This window comes from Xenopus tropicalis, chromosome 6 (assembly GCF_000004195.4).
Source record: "Xenopus tropicalis strain Nigerian chromosome 6, UCB_Xtro_10.0, whole genome shotgun sequence".
In the NCBI taxonomy this organism is placed as follows: Eukaryota; Metazoa; Chordata; class Amphibia; order Anura; family Pipidae; genus Xenopus; species Xenopus tropicalis.
The window spans coordinates 38813273-38833413 of record NC_030682.2 but is presented as its reverse complement, the minus strand read 5'-3'; the positions used below and the strand labels follow the sequence as shown (position 1 = coordinate 38833413).

Below are 20141 nucleotides of genomic sequence, written 5' to 3'. Positions count from 1 at the left end.
TTCATATTTAGGGTGTTTTATTTTGGTACCTAATGACCTGTAGAAAATAAGATGCTGTATAGTGGACGTTTTGAGGTGATTTTTGGAAATGCCATAAAAATCATCAAACTTAGGAAAGCTTTATGGCTTGGTACTTTGGAGTAGAAAGACATGGGTACCCATTTTAGATTCGGGGGGATGTGTACTTTCCAAAAATATATGACTTTCTGGAGTGAATGTACTTTTTACTAGCATTATCCCACATATAATGATGTAAATGTATTGATTTTGCAGAAGCTGAAATGACAGAAATGATAGATCATATGGGGATATGTTCTCATTGGGGCCCCTACATGCCACATACTTAGGTAAACCTATACATATTGGGCCTCAAACTCTTCAGTAGGCCCCTGGCTTTCATATTTAGGGTGTTTTATCTTGGTACCTAATTCTATGTGGGAAATAAGGTGCTGGAAACTGGAAGCTTTGAGTGGATTTTTGGAAATGTTATCAAAATTGCCAACTTTAGGAAAGCTTTGCGGCTTGGTACTTTGGAGTAGAAAGACATGGGTACCCATTTTAGATTCGGGGGAATGTGTACTTTCCAAAAATATATGGCTTTCTGGGGTGAATGTACTTTTTACTAGCTTTATCCCACATATAATGATGTAAATGTTGATTTTGCAGAAGCTGAAATGACAGAAATTACAGTACATATGGGTATATGTTCACATTGGGGCCCCTACATGCCACATACTTAGGTAAACCTATACATATTGGGCATCAAACTGTTCAGTAGGCCTCTGGGGTTCATATTTAGGGTGTTTTGTCTTTGTACCTAATAACCTGTAGAAAATAAGATGCTGCATAGTGGAAGTTTTGAGGTGATTTTTGGAAATGCCATAAAAATCGTCAAACTTAGGAAAGCTTTATGGCTTGGTACTGTGGAATAGAAAGACATGGGTACCCATTTTAGATTCGGGGGAATGCGTACTTTCCAAAAATATATGACTTTCTGGGGTGAATGTAATTTTTACTAGCTTTATCCCACATGTAATGATGTAAATGTTGATTTTGCAGAAGCTGAAATGACAGAAATTACAGTACATATTGGTATATGTTCACATTGGGGCCCCTACATGCCACATACTTAGGTAAACCTATACATATTGGGCATCAAACTGTTCAGTAGGCCTCTGGGGTTCATATTTAGGGTGTTTTGTCTTTGTACCTAATAACCTGTAGAAAATAAGATGCTGCATAGTGGAAGTTTTGAGGTGATTTTTAGAAATGCCATAAAAATCGTCAAACTTAGGAAAGCTTTATGGCTTGGTACTGTGGAGTAGAAAGACATGGGTACCCATTTTAGATTCGGGGGAATGTGTACTTTCCAAAAATATATGGCTTTCTGGGGTGAATGTACTTTTTACTAGCTTTATCCCGCATGTAATGATGTAAATGTTGATTTTGCAGAAGCTGAAATGACAGAAATGACAGTACATATGGGTATATGTTCACATTGGGGCCCCTACATGCCACATTCTTAGGTAAACCTATACATATTGGGCATCAAACTGTTCAGTAGACCACTGGGGTTCATATTTAGGGTGTTTTATCTTGGTATCTAATGACCTGTAGAAAATAAGATGCTGTATAGTGGAAGTTTTGAGGTGATTTTTGGAAATGCCATAAAAATCGTCAAACTTAGGAAAGCTTTATGGCTTGGTACTTTGGAGTAGAAAGACATGGGTACCCATTTTAGATTTGGGGGAATGTGTACTTTCCAAAAATATATGATTTTCTGGGGTGAATGTACTTTTTACTAGCTTTATCCCACATATAATGATGTAAATGTGTTGATTTTGCAGAAGCTGAAATGACAGAAATGATAGATCATATGGGGGTATGTTCTCATTGGGTCCCCTACATGCCACATACTTAGGTAAACCTATACATATTGGGCCTCAAACTGTTCAGTGGGCCCCTGGCGTTCATATTTAGGGTGTTTTATCTTGGTACCTAATGCTATGTGGGAGATAAGATGCTGAAAACTGGAAGCTTTGAGTGGATTTTTGGAAATTTTATCAAAATTGCCAACTTTAGGAAAGCTTTATGGCTTGGTACTGTGGAGTAGAAAGACATGGGTACCCATTTTAGATTCGGGGGAATGTGTACTTTCCAAAAATATATGACTTTCTGGGGTGAATGTACTCTTTACTAGGTTTATCCCACATCTAATGATGTAAATGTTGATTTTGCAGAAGCTGAAATGACAGAAATGACAGTACATATGGGTGTATGTTCACATTGGGGCCCCTACATGCCACATACTTAGCCAAACCTATACATATTGGGCATCAAACTGTTCAGTGGACCCCTGGTGTTCATATTTAGGGTGTTTTATTTGGTTACTTTATGACCTTTAGGAGTTAAGATACTATAGACTGGAAGCTTTGAAGCGATATTAAAAAAAATTTACAAATTTTGATAAAAACCAATAACTTTAGGAAAGCATTGCGACTTGATAGTTTGGAGTAGACAGACAGTTGTGCCTATTCTGGATTCCCCAGAATCTCTTCTTTCTAAAAATGTAAAATTTTCTGGGATAAACTTTCTGTTAGTGGAAATTTTGGCCTTGAAATCTAAAGTATGCAGCTTTCTGGAGCAGTGCTTTGGAAATTTGGTAGTGTACTGCTGGGAGTTTTTGACCTATACAAGTGAGAAATCTACATAAAACTATATATATTTGGTATTGGCACGTTCAGGAGACATGGGACTTTCCAAATCAGTTGTAATTCCATGCATAAACTAATTTTTGTTTCTGGTGCATGTGTTTATATTATGGAAAATATGATTTTTTTTTCATTTTTTAGACATTTAGAAGCCTATATCTTGTTACAGAATTGGAATTACACAAAAATTCTACCATATTTTAAAAGCTTAGGTTGTTCTGAAAAAAACAATATATAGTTTTCCTGGGTAAACTAAAAGTCCCCCCAAGGAAAGGCCCCTAAAGTGAAACAGTGCAAAATGTTCAAAAACTGTCTGGCAGTAGAAGTTCCGCTTTGTCCAAAACGGCTGGCAGTGAAAGGGTTAAGCGTCTCTTCTCCAGTGTAAACAGACCCAACTTGGCCAGTCTTTCTTCATAACTGAGACTTTCCATGCCCTTTACCAGCTTAGTTGCCCTTCTCTGGACCCTCTCTAACTCAATAATGTCCCGTTTGAGCACTGGAGACCATAGTATAATAGTATTATACTATTAAAAAGAACATGACCCTGAAGCTCACAGCTTGTTGCCTGTCCTTCCAGTGAGTTTATACCTATGTCATTAATTATAAGTCCAATTGTGAATCATGTAGCTTCTGAATTCACTTACTGTTGTTTAAAGTTTTGTACTCAAGGAATGTTTTGTTTCCTTTCTAAATGTACAGTATGTAATTTTATCTGTGTTTTCACTTAAGTATATTTTATTGACATTCCAGTCTTATTTCTCCTAGCCAATAAACTGAGCACCTTCTGTACAGGTGTACATGCCTTAAAGCAGACCTGTCACCTTAAGAAATAATTCCAAAATGTTTTCTATTGTGGTTTTCAAGCAAAATAAACTTTACTTACACTATATAAATTATTTTAATCTTAGTTTCTTCAGCCTTGGAATTCACAATTGCAGCAAGCAGGCAGGGGCCATTTTGTGGACACTGTTATCAAAGCAGGCATTGCATTCTGCCAATATCTTGTTTCTGTGCCAGTATGGAGGGACCTAATACCCATATCCATGCACTGGTTACAAAATTACATGGTGAGGAGGGAGGGGGAATGTGAGGGGCACAGCAACATCTAAGAAGTTCTGAATTGAAAGTGAAAGTAACTGTCTGCCCCACCTCTATGCCTAAGGCAGTTGGGATTTTTAAATGCTTTTATAATAGGTATGGATGTGGTAATAAAAAAATGATTTTGGGTTTCTTGTTTAATTTGAAAGGGGCTTTTATTATACAGCTTTTTATATCTGGGTGACAGGTCCACTTTAACAGAGCCCTTGTCTTAACAGAACATTACAAAAGTCACACAATATTTTTATGCAGTAGGATATGAAGCTCTATACAAATTTTGTAATATAGATAACTGCACATTGGAAGGACAAACATTCTAATAAATAAGTATAATGGCCAAGTGTGGTACTGAGCTGATCCCTGTGAACTAAATCATTATCACTCATGAGGATGTCCTTTTGAAACCAGGATCTGGGTGTTTCTGGAAAAGAAGTGCAGAGTGTAGTTGTATAGTAGGAAGCCAAGTGTTTCTTTATGATTAGTTTTCTATTGGGTTTAGCAGAGAAATAAATGTTTTGAAAGAGTTCAGGGATGATACTCACAACAGATGCCAACCCCAGCTTATATAGTGTGCAAGCTCAGGTTAGTATGCCGAATGTACGGTAAGAGGGACAAGGTTCTTTGGGACCTGATATAATCCCATGATACAGCAAGGAAAGCCCCATCTTGTAGGAAAAAAGTTTGGTAACCTACAGATAAATAAGTTGCAGTGAAGGACTTTCTATTAAAAAGCTTAAAATGTACACCAGGGGGACATTTACTAAAGGTCATATTTTTTAATCCATTATATTTTTTGTACAAAAAATGTTTTTGCTGCAGCAAAAATACTTTTTTTTGCCATTTATTATGTAACAAAACTGCAACAAATCTGAAGGAAAGAAGATGCCATCTAAAGGCTTTCACAGTCATGCAGAAGTCAAGGGCAGGTGGAAGATTTTTCTTTGCTTTGTGGTTTTAGAGGTTTTTTTACACGAGTTGTGCGACAGTACTAATATTCGCGTTTCTTGTGTTTTTTCCATGTTTTTTGTTTGTGTATAAGCGAATAAATCACTTGGCATTGGTGGTGTTAGAAAAAGATAGTTTAGTCGTGGTTACAAAAACCTCTAAAACTACGAAAATGAGAATGTTGATAAATGGGTCTCCAAGGGTTATATGGGGTTATGTAATAAAAGACACTAAAGGGAAGATTCATCAAAGTACGAGTTAAAATGGGTAAAATTTGGATTAGATACGATAATTTCTAATGATCGGAAATGTCACAAAAATGCTTACGAAAAAAACGTAATAGTCACGATAATATCATATTGGCAAAAAAAGTCACAAAATTTTGATATCCGAACGATTGTAAACGGCAGCAAAAACCTTTCTGACTTTGATCCTTCTGTGCATGATTTTGGAAGCCTCCCATAGGACTCAATGGCACTCTGCAGCTCCAACCTGGCCCTGATGCGGAAATTTTGTCGCAAAGTACGAAAAAGTAGCGAAAATTAACAAAAAAATCGACGAAAATACGCAAAGTACGAAAACTTAGAAATAATACAAATTTATGGTATTCAGAATCAATCGTACTTTGATAAATGGGTCAGTTTGCCAGTAACCCATAGCAACCAATCAGCAGGTAGCATTTACTGCTCACTTGTTCAAAACAAACATCTTATTGGTTGCTATAGGTTACTGCTTCTGGGCAAGCTTAGTGCCTTTTATTACATGGGGGGGTAGTGTGCTACACTAAACATTCAAATGTAGACATTGTAATGTTTCCTTTTTACCACTAATGTAATTGATTTTGTGCTACTTATACAATAAGACTCATACAACATTTTTCTCTGTGGATTTAGTTCTTTAAGTACTTTTTATGAATTATTAATAACTAAAGGAAAAGGCATTCCACTTTACTAAATGCTTTGATAAACATCATGTGCCTAAGGGTTTACTGACATTCAAGCATAATTTTGGTGAATACAAAATAGGCTGCATGCACTGTGCATGTTAAGATTATAGCACAAATATGTTTATTAATATCTGGTTCATAACTCGGCAAAATGTGCATAAGGTTTAAAGTGTTAATGGGTTTTTTTTCAATTATCATCACGGGTATGAATATCAAAGTCCCTTAGTACTACCAGCTGTATTCAAGTGAAAGCAACTAATAAGTAGGAATTCCACCAGGGCTCCTTTAGTTTAATATATAAAAAGCATTATTATAAAGTGCAGCTGCTTCCTGTATAGATCATCCTTGGTGACCTGAAATCTACAACCAGACATAAGGAATCATTCCCAAACTGTCATGTTTTCCGCAACTTATGGGGCACTAAGGTGCACAAATCTGCCCCCCTTGGTTATGTAGGAAAAAAACCAATGCAGATACAAGCTATACAGAATAGTTATTTATTAAAGAATGGGTTTATTGCACCCTGTCCATAGGTTGTACCCAAAGGTGCAGAAGGGAGAGCAAAGAGTTTTGCCTTTTTGTGAATACAGTGCTGCCTGTGCTTAGCAGTGGTGTGTGCAAAGCTGGTGGGTGGTGGGCTGAACATGGTTGTACTACTTGGGCGTCCCCCTAACTTGCGCAGCATTGATATGTGCAAGCTAAGGAGTGCCATCAGGCACAGTGGCTGAAGATCCATATACCTACAGCCTACCTATGCCAGGTGTTATGGGCAGGGCTGCTTTGTGCAGTATGGTGCAAGTTACAGACTGTAGACCGCTTCAGTTTCAGCTGGTTAAGTGCAAGGGCCCTATGGAGCACACATTTGTGCTGTGCTTTATAAAACATTTCTCCAGTAAAAATTACTAGAATGTACAGATAGGGTCAGACTGGGGGGTGCAGGGCCCACCTGGGCTGCTTCCCCCACCAGCCTCATCCACCGCACCCCCCACAGGGCCCCCCACTGCGCCCCCCCAACTCCCCTCATTCACATTGTAGCCTTATTCTGACGTATGCATTTGCTTTCATTGTTTCCTTTTAATGCATAACATGTTGTGCTGTAAATATAAATTAAATTCTTTTCTCAAAAATATTTTTTTTTTTACTTTTGTGTAACTGATCAGCAAACTGGGTGCAGCCAAACATGTATCTGATCATATAGAGTATAAAACTGGTACAACGTGATTTTTTCCCCTTTGTTTCTGACTCTTACATGATCGCTAAAGGGAGTGTTACACTGTAAACATGCAAAGCATCATCTGCAGATGCTAGGGGTGGAGCTTTCAGTATGATGCGTACAGTGGCATTTTAAGACAATATTACAACCGTTCTTTTTTCGGTTTTGGGAATAATTTAATATTCCCAATATTTTTGTTTCTTAGCTCCCCAGGGGGATGTTTTTCTTTGCAGATCTTGACTTTAGCAACTGAACTATAATTGGTTTCTTGGGCCATGGTGGCCCTAATAACCTAGCAGTGGTTTGTAAGACAAAGAACCGAATAGCAAGATAAGTCATATTAATAACATCTATAAATTTCTCTTCTTTAAAACAAACATAAAAAACTCCCTAACTTGAGATCACTTGTAGACTGTCCTAGAAGTTTGCCTTATACCTAAAAGTTATTCTGTGCTGATCTTTTGCTTCTACCTATGGTTGTCAGGCACACAGCACTGACCCTTACTGACTGGACAGTGGTTTTAATGTCAGAATAAAACCAAATAGGAAAGGGGCTAAATAATAATTAATAAGCATGACTTCCAAATGCATTTTCTTAATTGTTTTAATTAAAAAAAAGAGTATAGTTTTTTTTTTTTTTTTGAAAGCTCATTTCTTACACTTGATCCCACCACTTTAGGTTTTTTTGAGTAACTCTGGTTATGATTCTGTATAATGAACTTGCTCTCTAAGGCTGGGGCCACATGGATGCATGGTCACCTAGCATGACCCTGATGACTGGGGACCTGAGCTCCCATGACGCCATAGCTAATGTCACTGACGTGAGTCATAGGTCAGGGCTGTAGATCAAGACACCGCATGTGCCTGCAGCAATCCCCAGTGAGTGTTAATGGCTGCAACCTTTAAAGAATGGTGGTAAATGACATTGTGTCAAATTCTCTGATTTGGCCCCAGGCTTTTTATAAGACACTGGAAGCAACTAGGGGAATGGACGGACATGTTATACAGACCTGATTATGTGTCCTTAAACTAAATAAACCAGTTCTAGGGGAAGGGAGCTGGAAGTAAGGGAGATATAAAATAATGTTACATTGGCACATTGCACAAGACCTTATTGTACCAGCCATTTTTACTCAGCACACGAACACTGCTAGTTTTCCATCACCAGTGCAAGGATGAAAAGAAAGGATCTGCTAATAAACATTGACATTTCAATTAAGTTATTTATCAGGGAAGGAGAAATAGTAATAAAAGGAAGTGAATCAAAAGCACAGTATTGATACACAGAACTGGAAAATCTCTGGAAAATGATGATTATACACAGAGGCAATATAAACTGCATTATGGCGTACTTGCTTAAACGGTATTATAATTATTTATTGCACATAACTGCATGCAAGGTACCATTATGTGACTGCAATAATTGCTGATCTTTTATAACATGCCTAAACAATCTAAAATGGCTTTTAGCACCAAAGTAGGCCCTTTTCCAATAAACATATGTCTGTTGTCATTTTTGTTACCCATTTTGGATTTACACTGGATTTTAAATTGCATCTTGTTTTCAAATTAAAGTTAAACCCACTTCCTTAGTATTTTAGTGGCATCTTCTGATTAGCCCATAGAGTTATGCCTCACAGTACAGTACTGAAGTAAGTAATTTATAGTCACAATCAAATTTCTAGTGATTTTGCGGCAGGTCACACTGGTGGATTTACATTCACAGAGGCTTCAGATTTAAAATCAGTGGTGCAGTAGTTATACAAATACTCTACTGTTATAAGTAAATAGAGAGTAAGAGAAGTGAGATAACAAGAAATATGTGTTTAATGTGTAATTTCCTATTCTTATAATATTTCTTTTAGAAGATGTCAAAAGGTCGATTAAATTCTTACCGTGCTGCTGGAATCTCAAGGAGTAAATCAGAAGGGACATTGATTGACTTTGATGATCCAAAATTTCCAACTAATAATGCAGGTAAGGTTTAAAAGATTATTCTGTTTGACACTGATGCTTTAGCTCTTTATTTTAAAAAGAAATATTTCTAACAATTAAAGTTATGCAGTAACTTGAACAAAGTTTGGCTAGAAAAAAATGTATAGCTACAGATCAAATGCTTACTTTCATCATTTTGATAGCACCAGACTCTAGTTGCTGATTGGTTACTGAGGCTTTCAGCCTGCCAACCATAGGCCTTTTAGTTTGACATCAGTGGTGGGTATGCTTTTGGATGGGGTTATAAGAGATATGACATTTACATGCATCGCAAATAAGACTATACCTTCTACTTTATCCCAAAATGATATAATGAATCCTTATTGGAGCCAAAACAATCCTATCAGGTTTAATTACTGTTTACATAATTTTTTTAGTAGACTTACAGTATGGAGATCGGACTTACAGAAAGGTCCCTTATCCAGAAAACCCCAAGTCCCCAGTGTCACAATAGTATTGTTACCAGCACAGTTTTATAGGCAATAGATTTGTCAGAAATTAAATTAAGGAATATTGGCCTGGAACATAATATTTGTAATTGGATAGAGAACTGGCTGAAGGATAGATTACAAAGAGTGGCGGTAAATGCAACATTATCTAATTGGACCTTTGCTTTTTAATTTATTAATGGCATTGTAATGACTATCTCTGATTTAGCTAATGATACAAAAAGTAGTCATTCTATAAGTTCCATGCAGGATGCTGCCACTTTGCAGAGGATTTTCACTGAATTGTGAAACTGGGTAAGACACTGGCAAATGAGGTTTAGTGTTGATAAGTGCAAGGTTATTCACTAAGGCAGAAATACTATAAATGCAAGTTATACATTAAATGGTAGTTTGTTGTGGACTTCATTAATTGAAAAGGATTTCAGAATTTTTGTGGATAACAAGCTGTATAACTAGGCAGTCTCATTCAGTGGGTACTAAAGCGAATAAAATACCGTTTAGCATAAAAAAGGCATTAACTAAGGGATAAAAACAATAATACTTTTGCTTCTTTTTAGTCCCTGCTAAGGCCTCACCTTAGCAGTGCAGTTTGGGGCTCCAGTCTTTAGGAAAGATATTAACAAGAGCGCAGAGACATTCAACTAAACTAGTAAAAGATATGGAACAGTTAAACTATGAGGAAAGACTGTCAAGATTGCCGTTTTTTTTTCTGGAGAAAGAGGAATTGGGAGGAAACATGATTCATTTTCAAGTACATTACAGGACAAAACAGACAGATAGTGGACATCTCTCTTCACATAGAAAAGAATCAGATTCCACCCCTTTAGACTTGGGGAACTGAACTTTAATTTTAAGCAGAGAAAAAGGTTCTAAAAGAGATTCAGAGGTTTATGTACAATTCTATTGTACAACCTGTTTCTTATCTTGAAAATAATACTCTTAAATGACATCTTTTCCATGCAGAGAGAAATGAATAACTTCTTGATTCACTTGATAATAGGTTTCATATTGTTTTACTGCTACTATTTGTAGACTGTTATAAATTGCTATTTAATACCTTGTCCTGTTCATCACTATCTTGTGAAATATCTAAATGCCTGTGTTCAAATTTTAATAAAAACAATTGAAAAAGAAAGAAAAGAAAAAGGTTCTTTACAGTGAGGGTAGTGAGGTTGGGGAATGCCCTTACTAGTGATGCTGTGATAGCAGATTCTGTTAATGCCTTTAAAAGGGGCTTGGGTAACCTCTTGGACAATTATTATATCCAAGGCTATTGTGATCTAAAGTTAGTTTAGTACAGATATGTGTATATACAGTATATATATGTGAGTGATTGATATTGAGTATTGATATTTCTGAATATGTATATATATATATATATATATATATATATATATATATATATATATATATATATATATATATATAAACAAAAGTACAAAAACCCCATGCTTTATATTGTATGCCTATTCTACTTTGTTATTAATAATTCAAAATTCTGCTTGATCATTTGTGAGACATCTTTAAAATAGCATTTGGCTAACTAATGGAGGTCCTATTGCACAATTAAGTTTGCTTGACCTCCAAGTCAGATTCTAGCCCAACTCCATTGGGACTTCCTGAAGGTTACCCACACATAATAAAAATGACCATATTTCTTGACCAAATCATTCTGTGTAATGTGATTGTATTAAAGTTTCATGGTGTTCAGCTTTTCATAAAAATACAGAGGGCGGAGCAGTATTTGCCTTTGCTTAGATGGACTTTTCTGTTGACCCTGTCATCGTCTAGTATTTAATGTTTATAATGTCCCAGTATATTGACAGATTTAAGCAATTTTTTTTTTTATTTAAAATTTTATTTTAAAATCTGACTCAAGATCTTACTCAAGATCTAAGATATCATTTTAAAAAGGATATTGATATAATTCTAACTCAGTAAAGTTAACTATATTTATACAGAAGTATTTTTAATTAAATAATACAAAACATTGCACTATATAAATATTTTTCTGGTAATTCTCAGTAAGCGATAGTGGCTCAGCATAAATCCCACAAATCTATAAACAGAGAGCACCGCTATGAAGCAATGCCAAAGGAAATAATTATAGAGTAATAGAGTTTCAACATAAAAATGATTCATTTACAAAGGAAAAAACATCTATTCCGAAGGAGTGGTTTCCCAACTTCCCTTATAATTGTGTACGTAAAAATCGTGGTGTAAATAAATTAAACCATTTGTGTTCATTCATAGCTATAATAATATTTAGAACAGCAAATAAGTGTTCTCTAAATCCATTTTTTATCTTGAAGGGGGCTTTCAATATTATCCAGGAGTGGAAATAAGCATTCTTCCCAAATCTCCCCCCAGCCATTGCTCCAGACCTCCCTGGGAGATTAGCTCCAGAATTTGGGAATAATTGGTTTATACCATGGTGACAATACGGGGCCCATTTACTAATCATCAATTTTTTTTAAACTCTAATCAAATTTGCAAAAAGTCACAGAGAAAAAACACAGTAACTTTTCCGAGATTTACTGTGCATCTAAATGGCTAAAAATACGCCAGGTTAAACTTGCTGAGTTCATGTAGAAGTAAATGGGAAAGGTCCCTTCCCTTTCCTTTAAGCTCTTTCTTTTGTCTCAAAACTTTAGAGATTTCACTGTGTTTTGTCCGAAAACTGTTGCAGCCACAATTCGATAACACTTGGATTTTTGCGTCAACAATTTGAAAAAGTCGTGTTTTTTTTCTGTGCAAAGCCAGAAAAGTACTCTAATCTAAAATATGTTTTTTTTTTATAGACAAAATGTAATTAGTATTGGCATCGGGAAGGAACCCATTTTTAGAATCATACATTATGAAACAAACCTATTGTAACATGAGATCCGTTATCCGGAAACCCGTTATCCAGAAAGTTCCGAATTGCGGAAAGCCCGTCTCCCATAGACTTCTTTATAAGCAAATAATTCTCATTTTTGAAAATGATTTCCTTTTTCTCTGTAATAATAAAACAGTACCTTGTACTTATATATATTAAAACTTATTGGAGGCAAAACAATCCTGTTGGGTTTATTCAATATTTAAATGATTTATTAGCAGACTTAAGGTATGGAGATCCAAATTACAGAAAGATCCCTTATCCGGAAAACCCCAGGTCCTGAGCATTATGGATAACAGGTCCTATACCTGTACTATATTTTATCTTTGTTTTAATGTGCACTTACAATGTAATTTTTCAGGATACCAACTCCCAGTGTTAAATAATAGTTTTAATTCCACAAGTTGGTGGTGGAATTAAAATACTGTTTCAGTATAACACAAATTTTTACAATCAATAGGTGACTGGCCAGTCTAGCAGTTCATACATATTATAAAATATAATTCATACGACCACTCAAAATTTAAAAATATCCACTAAAATTCATAAAAAAAATCAGAATCCCTCAGCAAGAAATTGGGCATTTAAATATTTCCTAAAAACAATAAGCAGTTGCAGTTGTTAAAAGTGTTAGTGCAGTCAGCAGCCACAATTATTCACAATACCAGTGAAAACAGCAGCCTCAGTTCTTTATAATGCCAGTGCAGTCAAGCAACTGTGAGTTACAGTTCAGCAACCTCTCGTTACTTGCGTGGTATCTTAATTGTGGCAATAATTAATAAAAAACTGATGGAAAGTGTAAACTCTATCAATTTACCACAGTTTTATTCTGTGTTGTTCATAGTGCCAGCGCACTCAGCAGCCACAATTATTTAAAATACTGATGCAAACGGCAGCCACAGTTTGTTTAAAAGTGCCAATGCAGTCACGTAGGTGCCAGTTACAGTTCAGCAACCTCTCTGATAAACTGTGTGATATCATTGTTATTGATTCTCAGGAATTGGTTCCTTTTCTGAATTCTGAATTTTTTAAAATTAATTTTAGTAATCTTATGAATTATAGTTTATGTGTTTATAATGTGTATAAATTGGTAGACTGGCCAGATACCTACTGATTGTACAATTTGAATGTTGAATAAACAGTATTATAATGCTACATAATCTATTTATATTTGTTGCATCTATGCAACAATGTAATTTATGTTGGAAAAATCCCCTGGTTCACTTATACTTTAGTATAAATTCTGGTAGAGCCGCACAGGGATTGGATAGGTGAAGTTTAAACTTTCTTTCCAGCCCATCCAATCAACATGCGGCTTTACTTGGATTTAGAGGAAAGTTGCAGGCACCCGAGCTCTCATACTCACTTCTGAAGTCTGCAGTTAATCAAGTAATAAGACTCAAAAGCCCACAATGGCAGGACTGGGGTGTAGGGCCAACAAAGGCCGGGGCCCATCGGGTTTATTCCTGGTGTCCTTCCAGCTTAGTCTGACACTGATTCCAACCTTTAGGGCCTTGCTACATGTCTTTGACTTTTCTGTTACAGGTATAAGACTTGTTATTCAGAATTCTCCAGATAAGGGATCTTTCTGTAATTTGGGTCTCCATACTTCAAGTCTGCTAAAAAAAAAAATCATGCAAACATTAAATAAGCCCAATAGGATTATTTATATCTTAGTTGGGATCAATTACAAGGTACTGTGTTATTATTACACAGAAAAAGGAAAATGAAAAAGGATTTCATTCAGAGATCAGAGATGGCTATTCCCTAATTTGGAGCTTTCTGGGTAATTGGTTTATAGATAATGCATCCTATACCTGTATTATTAATGTTCATTAATATACATTGTCATGTGTTTGTGTTGTTACTAGTTTCTTTTTTTGTCTTTTAGATACCATTAGTAAGGAGATAGACCTACTTATCGACTGGCAAAATGTATTTCAAGATCATTCAAAAAATTCCTCAAAGCCTATCAATCCTTTCTGGAATGGATTATCTGAATCCAACCCTTTTCTCGATGATGTTGTTCAAGCTAACACTGTTTCCAAGAGCAACACACATACATCTATCTTGAAAGAGGATCCATTTCTGTTTTTCACAGGACCAGAAGTTAGAAACTCAGTAGCCTCTTCAGGAGATGAGCTTGATATTAATAACCTATTAAGGAAGGCTGCTTCACGCAAAGGTGCAAGATCTAAGAGTGTTTCTGATTTGAGCCTTTTAGATTACAAGGAATCTGATGTTTCTGCTAGTTCAAGTCAGATTCTGGCTCCTGATTTAGACTGGCTTCAGAATGATCGTGAGGCTTATAAAATGGCATGGCTGAGCCATAGGCAGCTGACACGATCTTGTCTTGATTTGGATATTATGAGTCAAAGTCCAGGCTGGGCACAAACACAAGCCACTGATATGCACACACTTTGCAAAATAGACCACCAAGGAGGAGCTGTGCAGCTTCCTGGCTCTAATATAACAATACATGTTCCTGAAGGTCATGTGGCTCCTGGGGAATATCAAGACATCTCTTTAAAAGCACTTTTAGATCCACCATCATCACTTAACAATAATGTCTCAACTACCGTAAGCCCTGTTCTAGAGATTATATTAAGCAACATGAACACGTCAGAAGTTCTCTTGCTGGAAATGAAAATTGCAGCTGAGGTTAAGAAAGATCCTTACAGCCAAGTAATGACTGAAGTTGCTACATTTTATAGCTACAACAAAGAAGGACCCTATGAAAAGCTCCCTGGCGGATATATTTACAAGGACACTTTACAAATCAAATTGCCCACTCTTAGCCGCATTACATACATTGTAACAGCTGCACAAGCCAAATCCATTCAGCCCCCAGCAACCAGTATTTATGATTGCATTCATAAGAGTATAACAGTGGCAGTATTTGGGCCAAAACATATTCATCCAGCTTTCACTACGGTTTTAGCTGTGATAGGGCACAATTATATTCCTGAAATTCTCACAATAGACGACATAAAAAAACGGGGGAAAAATATGCCACCAGTTGTCTTTCAGCTCTGGGGGAAACATCAATTAGTTCTGGATCAGATTCAAGATATGTCGTTCTATTTTGTTCCAAATAACTCGAGCTTTGAAGTAAAAGCAGCAGATAACCAAAACCAAATCAAACAGCAACAGCTGAAAATAGGTAAAATGATCCGGATACAGTTTCCATTTTCACTTAGGGGTAGTGGTGAAATTAGTTCCTTTAATTTCAGGGTTCAGATTAAGGAAAGGGAAAACAGCTCGCTGGTAACAGAATTTGATGTACAAACGCCTGATCACGCACCAAAAATACAATGTTCAGCCAGTAGTCAAACTCGCTTACAGAAAAGGAAAGAGATTATTTCGGCTCCTCCGCCCCAAACAAGCACTATTAGTTACCCTAAATTTCAGGATAAGCCTCTGAAGATAAACAGCTATGCAGTGACTTTAAAAACTGTTTTGCGCCAACAAAAAATGGACTACCTGCTTGAATACTTTAAAGGAGACACAATTGCACTTCTTGGGGAAGATAAAGTAAAAGCCATTGGTCAGACCAAAATAAAAGAATGGTATGTTGGAGTCCTGAGAGGAAAGGTTGGGCTTGTGCACTGCAAAAATGTCAAAATTATCTCCAAAGAGCAAGTTATTGATTTCTCAGACTCACAGTTCACAACCAAGATGCTTTTGGAACAAATTACTCTGCCATTTAAGAAACTTACCTACATTTATTCTTCGGTGCTCTCGCTTGTTTCTGAAAAAGTTACTGACTGGAGATGTCTAGCCGATGTGCTAGGATATTCACATTTATCATTAGAGGACCTCTGTCATGGACATACGGAAAAGAATTCAGAGAGAGTCTCGTCTGTTGTCAAAAAGTTGAAAGAGGACTGCCATGCTGATTCAAAAAAGAGAAAATTCCACTATGAACTAATTATGGTAAGTCCAGTGCCAGTAATGGAACTAATGTTCAGTTATGGGATCTGTTATCCAGAATGCTTGGCAACTGACTTTTCTGGGTAAGGATCCTTCTCTAATGTGGAGCACAACTTAGACTAGTAAAAGGCTAGTAAAAAAACAACTTTTAAAAACAAAAACAAACCAATAGCACAGTTTTGCCATCAAAGTGTATATACATGACACTGTAATTAAAAAAAAATAAAAATAAGTACAATGTTGTAAATAGGACTCTATAGAAATTGCATTCCCATATTTTGGACTGTTCTGGATACTGGGTTTCTGTATAATAAATCCCATACCTTTTTTGAATATTAAATAAAAATAAATTCATTGAATGAAATAAACTGAATTAGATCTAAACAATCCTGTAAAAAATATTCTAAATGCCACAGGAATTTAGTCTTGCTCAATCACCGATCAAAAGAGAAAAAGAGAAATTAGAATTGGTGCTTGTCTATTTTACAATCTATGGCACTTAAAAAAGTTAAAGCATATTTACCTTTTCATCAGACAACAAAAAATGGCTAGCTCAAAGGAACCACAAAAATACAAACAAAAAATCTTGCGTCATCTCCGTTACCTTAAATGCTTAATGCCCCTGGGGCTTTCTGATTGAGAAAGATTTTTTTCTTATTTTTGTGGCAGTTGTGGAGTCTTTCAGTGCCCATCTACTCATTTTTCATTGTTTGATGGATATCCATTCCTTACGCTGAGGGTCTGGGACTGGTTCATGTGGGCCACTATCATGATCTGGTGAAACATATTGACTTAAGGTTTATCCAGATAGCTCCAAATTATAGGAAGGCCATCTCCCACATATTAAGGAAATTCTATTTTTTAAAAACTATTTCCTTTTTCTCTGTAATAATAAAACTGTACCTTGTATTTGATCCCAACTAAGATATAATTAATCCTGATTGGGGGCAGAACAATCCTATTGGATTTATTTAATGTTCATATGATTTTTTTGTCAGACTTAAATTATGATGAGTCAAATTATAGAAAAACCCTTTATCCGGAACCCCTGGTTCCAAGCATTCTGAATAAAAGGTCCTATAACTGTATATATCTATATATTTAAAAACATTTGTGTTTGCATGGTCCTTTCTGTATTAAGCTTTAGAGTCCAACAGAATGATAAAATGCATTAAGGAAGTTTTCTGTTTGCTCTCAAATAAAGTTTAATTATTATAGGAAGTTAATTTATATGATGAATCAGAATGATTTATTAAGGGATTTTATGATATTTTGATGTCCTTATAGAACTGGATTTTCGATCAATTCTAAAATACTGTAATGTTTTGCTAACCTGCTAATCTGTCATGTGAAATTCTATGTACAGGGACTGCTGAAGATGGATTGCCAAGGACTGGTGGCTCGTTTAACACAAGACACAGTTATTTTGACAGCTGCTGTTCAGTTAGGTATTCGCTGGCGAGAACTTGCTGAAAAGCTTGCAAGACTTACTAAGCAACAAATGGAGGCCTATGAAATCCCTCATTATGGGAGATCTGGGGAAGTCAGTGTACAGGTAATGTGAATTAAAGAGGATAGAGAAGAAATCTTTCTTATGAAGGTTATATTACTTTTAACAACATTAATTGCAGCACATAAAATTCACACAATTTATGATATGGGTGTAAGCTTATGGTAACATAGGTACTTGTACTACCATAAAATACACCAACTTTACCCAGTATGAGATTATTTCTCTCAAGCGTGAGCCCTCGAATATATTGGTCAAGGTGTTGTGCAACTGTAACTCACAATAATGATGGGCACCAGTGGTTCTTGAACTTAAAAGGAACTTATTTATTTAACAGATCCACATAGGGGTAGTAACATACAACAGTGCAGGTCTCTTGCATATCACAGGTCAGGCTTACTGTATACTCACAATACTTGGTCACAATGACTATTCCCGCAGAGCACAATGGCTTACTCCCAGCTGTCAGCTCATACTCCTCCTCACTGGAACCAAACCCTAATACTATCAAGACCTAGGGCACTAGCTACCCATAACTATCTATCACACCTAGGGGCACATTTACTAATCCACGAATCCGAATCACGAATGGGAAAAAATCGTATTGGAAACGAAAATTTCGGAAGATCGCAAATATCACGAAAATGCTTACGAAAAAATTGTATTAGTCACGATAATATCGTATTGGCAATTCGAAAGTCACGAAATTTTCGTACCGAACAATTGTAAACAGCGGTAAAACCTTTCCGATTTTTTCGTGCAAACGTCCGAAAAAGTTGTGCAGTGTGCGAAAAAGTTGTGCGGTGTACGAAAAAGTCGTGCGCCGTACGAAAAAGTCATGCGGACGCCCAAAAAGAATCGCCGAAAATACACTCGGAGCATCCGCATGAACGCTCGAGCGTTCGTGCTTTTGTAAATGTGCCCTCTAGTGTGACCTATAACAGAACTTTCCTGACCTGTCTGGGCCTACCTTACACCCATGTTCCCAGGGGCGGGCCAAGCCGACCGGGCACCCTAGGCAACCGGGTCGGCCACCTCGCCCCTGCACCTTCCGCCCCCCCTCGCGTTTCAGCGAGCATCCGGGGGAGGGGGGCAGTGGCTACGCGATAGTTCATTGCCCCCACCGCGTATTGACAAGCGGCGGGGGCAATGAAAAACGAGCTAGGGGTAGGCAGGAGAGGTTCCTGCCTGGCGCCCCCCAGTGTTTGCGCCCTAGGCAGCTGCCTCTTCTGCCTACCCCTAGTTCCGGCCCTGCATGTTCCACTTATTCTCTTCCCTGCTCAGGCAGAGATCTCTAACAAAATGTCTTCCTTCCACATGGCTGCTAAGCTACAGTGCCACCTTATGGCCAAACTTTAGAACTGCGAAGGTCATACTATGACCCAGGAAAAGGGAATTACTTCCAATTATATTGAGGACCCTCTATGGCAGTCCAAATAACTAGGTGATTGCCAGTGTCTTATGGCAGTTTAATGTACATTTGAGGTTTAAAGGAAATTATGTTTTAGAAACTGTATCTAATTGTATGTTCTTAACTTTTGTGGCAGATGATGTGGAAGCCTGCTTTTGACTTTCTGTACACATGGGCTGCTCACTATGGAGAGAGTTACAGAGATGTGTTGCAAGACTTGCACTGTGCATTGGACAAGATGAAATACCCAGAAACCAGACACTGGAGGGAATTAACTGGAACACTAATTTTTGTGAACTGCCTCGAGATACTACGAACAACAGCTTTTTCCAAATTCCAAGACTAAAGGGCCCAATGTTTGGGCAGGGAATTCTACATGTTTCCTGAAAGGTTCCCAGACATTCAAACTCTCTGATAAATATTAACCAATTTCAATATTTGGAATTGTCCAAGCCTGCAGTATTCATTAATACAGACCAGCCAAAGCAATGACTAGGCAAGAATGCCAAATATCACAGAAGGCAATGGGTAATGATCATTTTTCATAAATGATATTTGTATTTCATATTCAAAAAATATTGATATTCATGAATATTTGACAAATATGCTTTCTGGGAAGATCAAGCACTATTAGATCTAATGTGATTTAATCAGCATGATCAATCCCTACATCTTAATGGACTTTTCACAAATCAGCACCTGAATGTCAAGTGCCCTCAACTTTCTATTTTTATCAGAAATGTTTAATTTATGGTGGGATGTCTTCCTTGGCAGCCAAAGTTACTTTTGAAAACCAAGCACTAGAAATTACTTTCTATTAAATTGCTGTGAGGCTTTTTTTTTTATGCCTTCTGGCAGTAACTTATTACTTAACCGCTATTAATGAAATTAACAACAACCCTGGGACTGCTGTCTTGGCAAGCAAAATGGTGTTCAGCTCTTGCTCAGCTCTTGCACAAAGGGACAAATTCATTTTTATCATCTATTTTTAATATTTGGCAATGATAAAATCTGGAAACTCACACAGGGGTGGAAAAAAGGGGGTAGAAAAA

General features: G+C 36.7%; 1 protein-coding gene across 1 annotated transcript in view; it reads left to right on the top strand.

Annotated features, from left to right (window-relative positions):
- Nucleotides 1-19934, top strand: part of macc1 (MET transcriptional regulator MACC1) — a 33704-nt gene extending 13770 nt beyond the window's left edge. The window contains exons 2-5 of the mRNA XM_002933299.5: nt 8779-8890; nt 14127-16171; nt 17535-17723; nt 19226-19934. Coding sequence (XP_002933345.1) covers nt 8782-8890; nt 14127-16171; nt 17535-17723; nt 19226-19435 — 2553 coding nt within the window. The 5' untranslated portion in view covers nt 8779-8781 and the 3' untranslated portion in view covers nt 19436-19934. The remainder of the gene's footprint in view (nt 1-8778; nt 8891-14126; nt 16172-17534; nt 17724-19225) is intronic.
- The last annotated feature ends 207 nt before the right edge of the window (nt 19935-20141 follow it).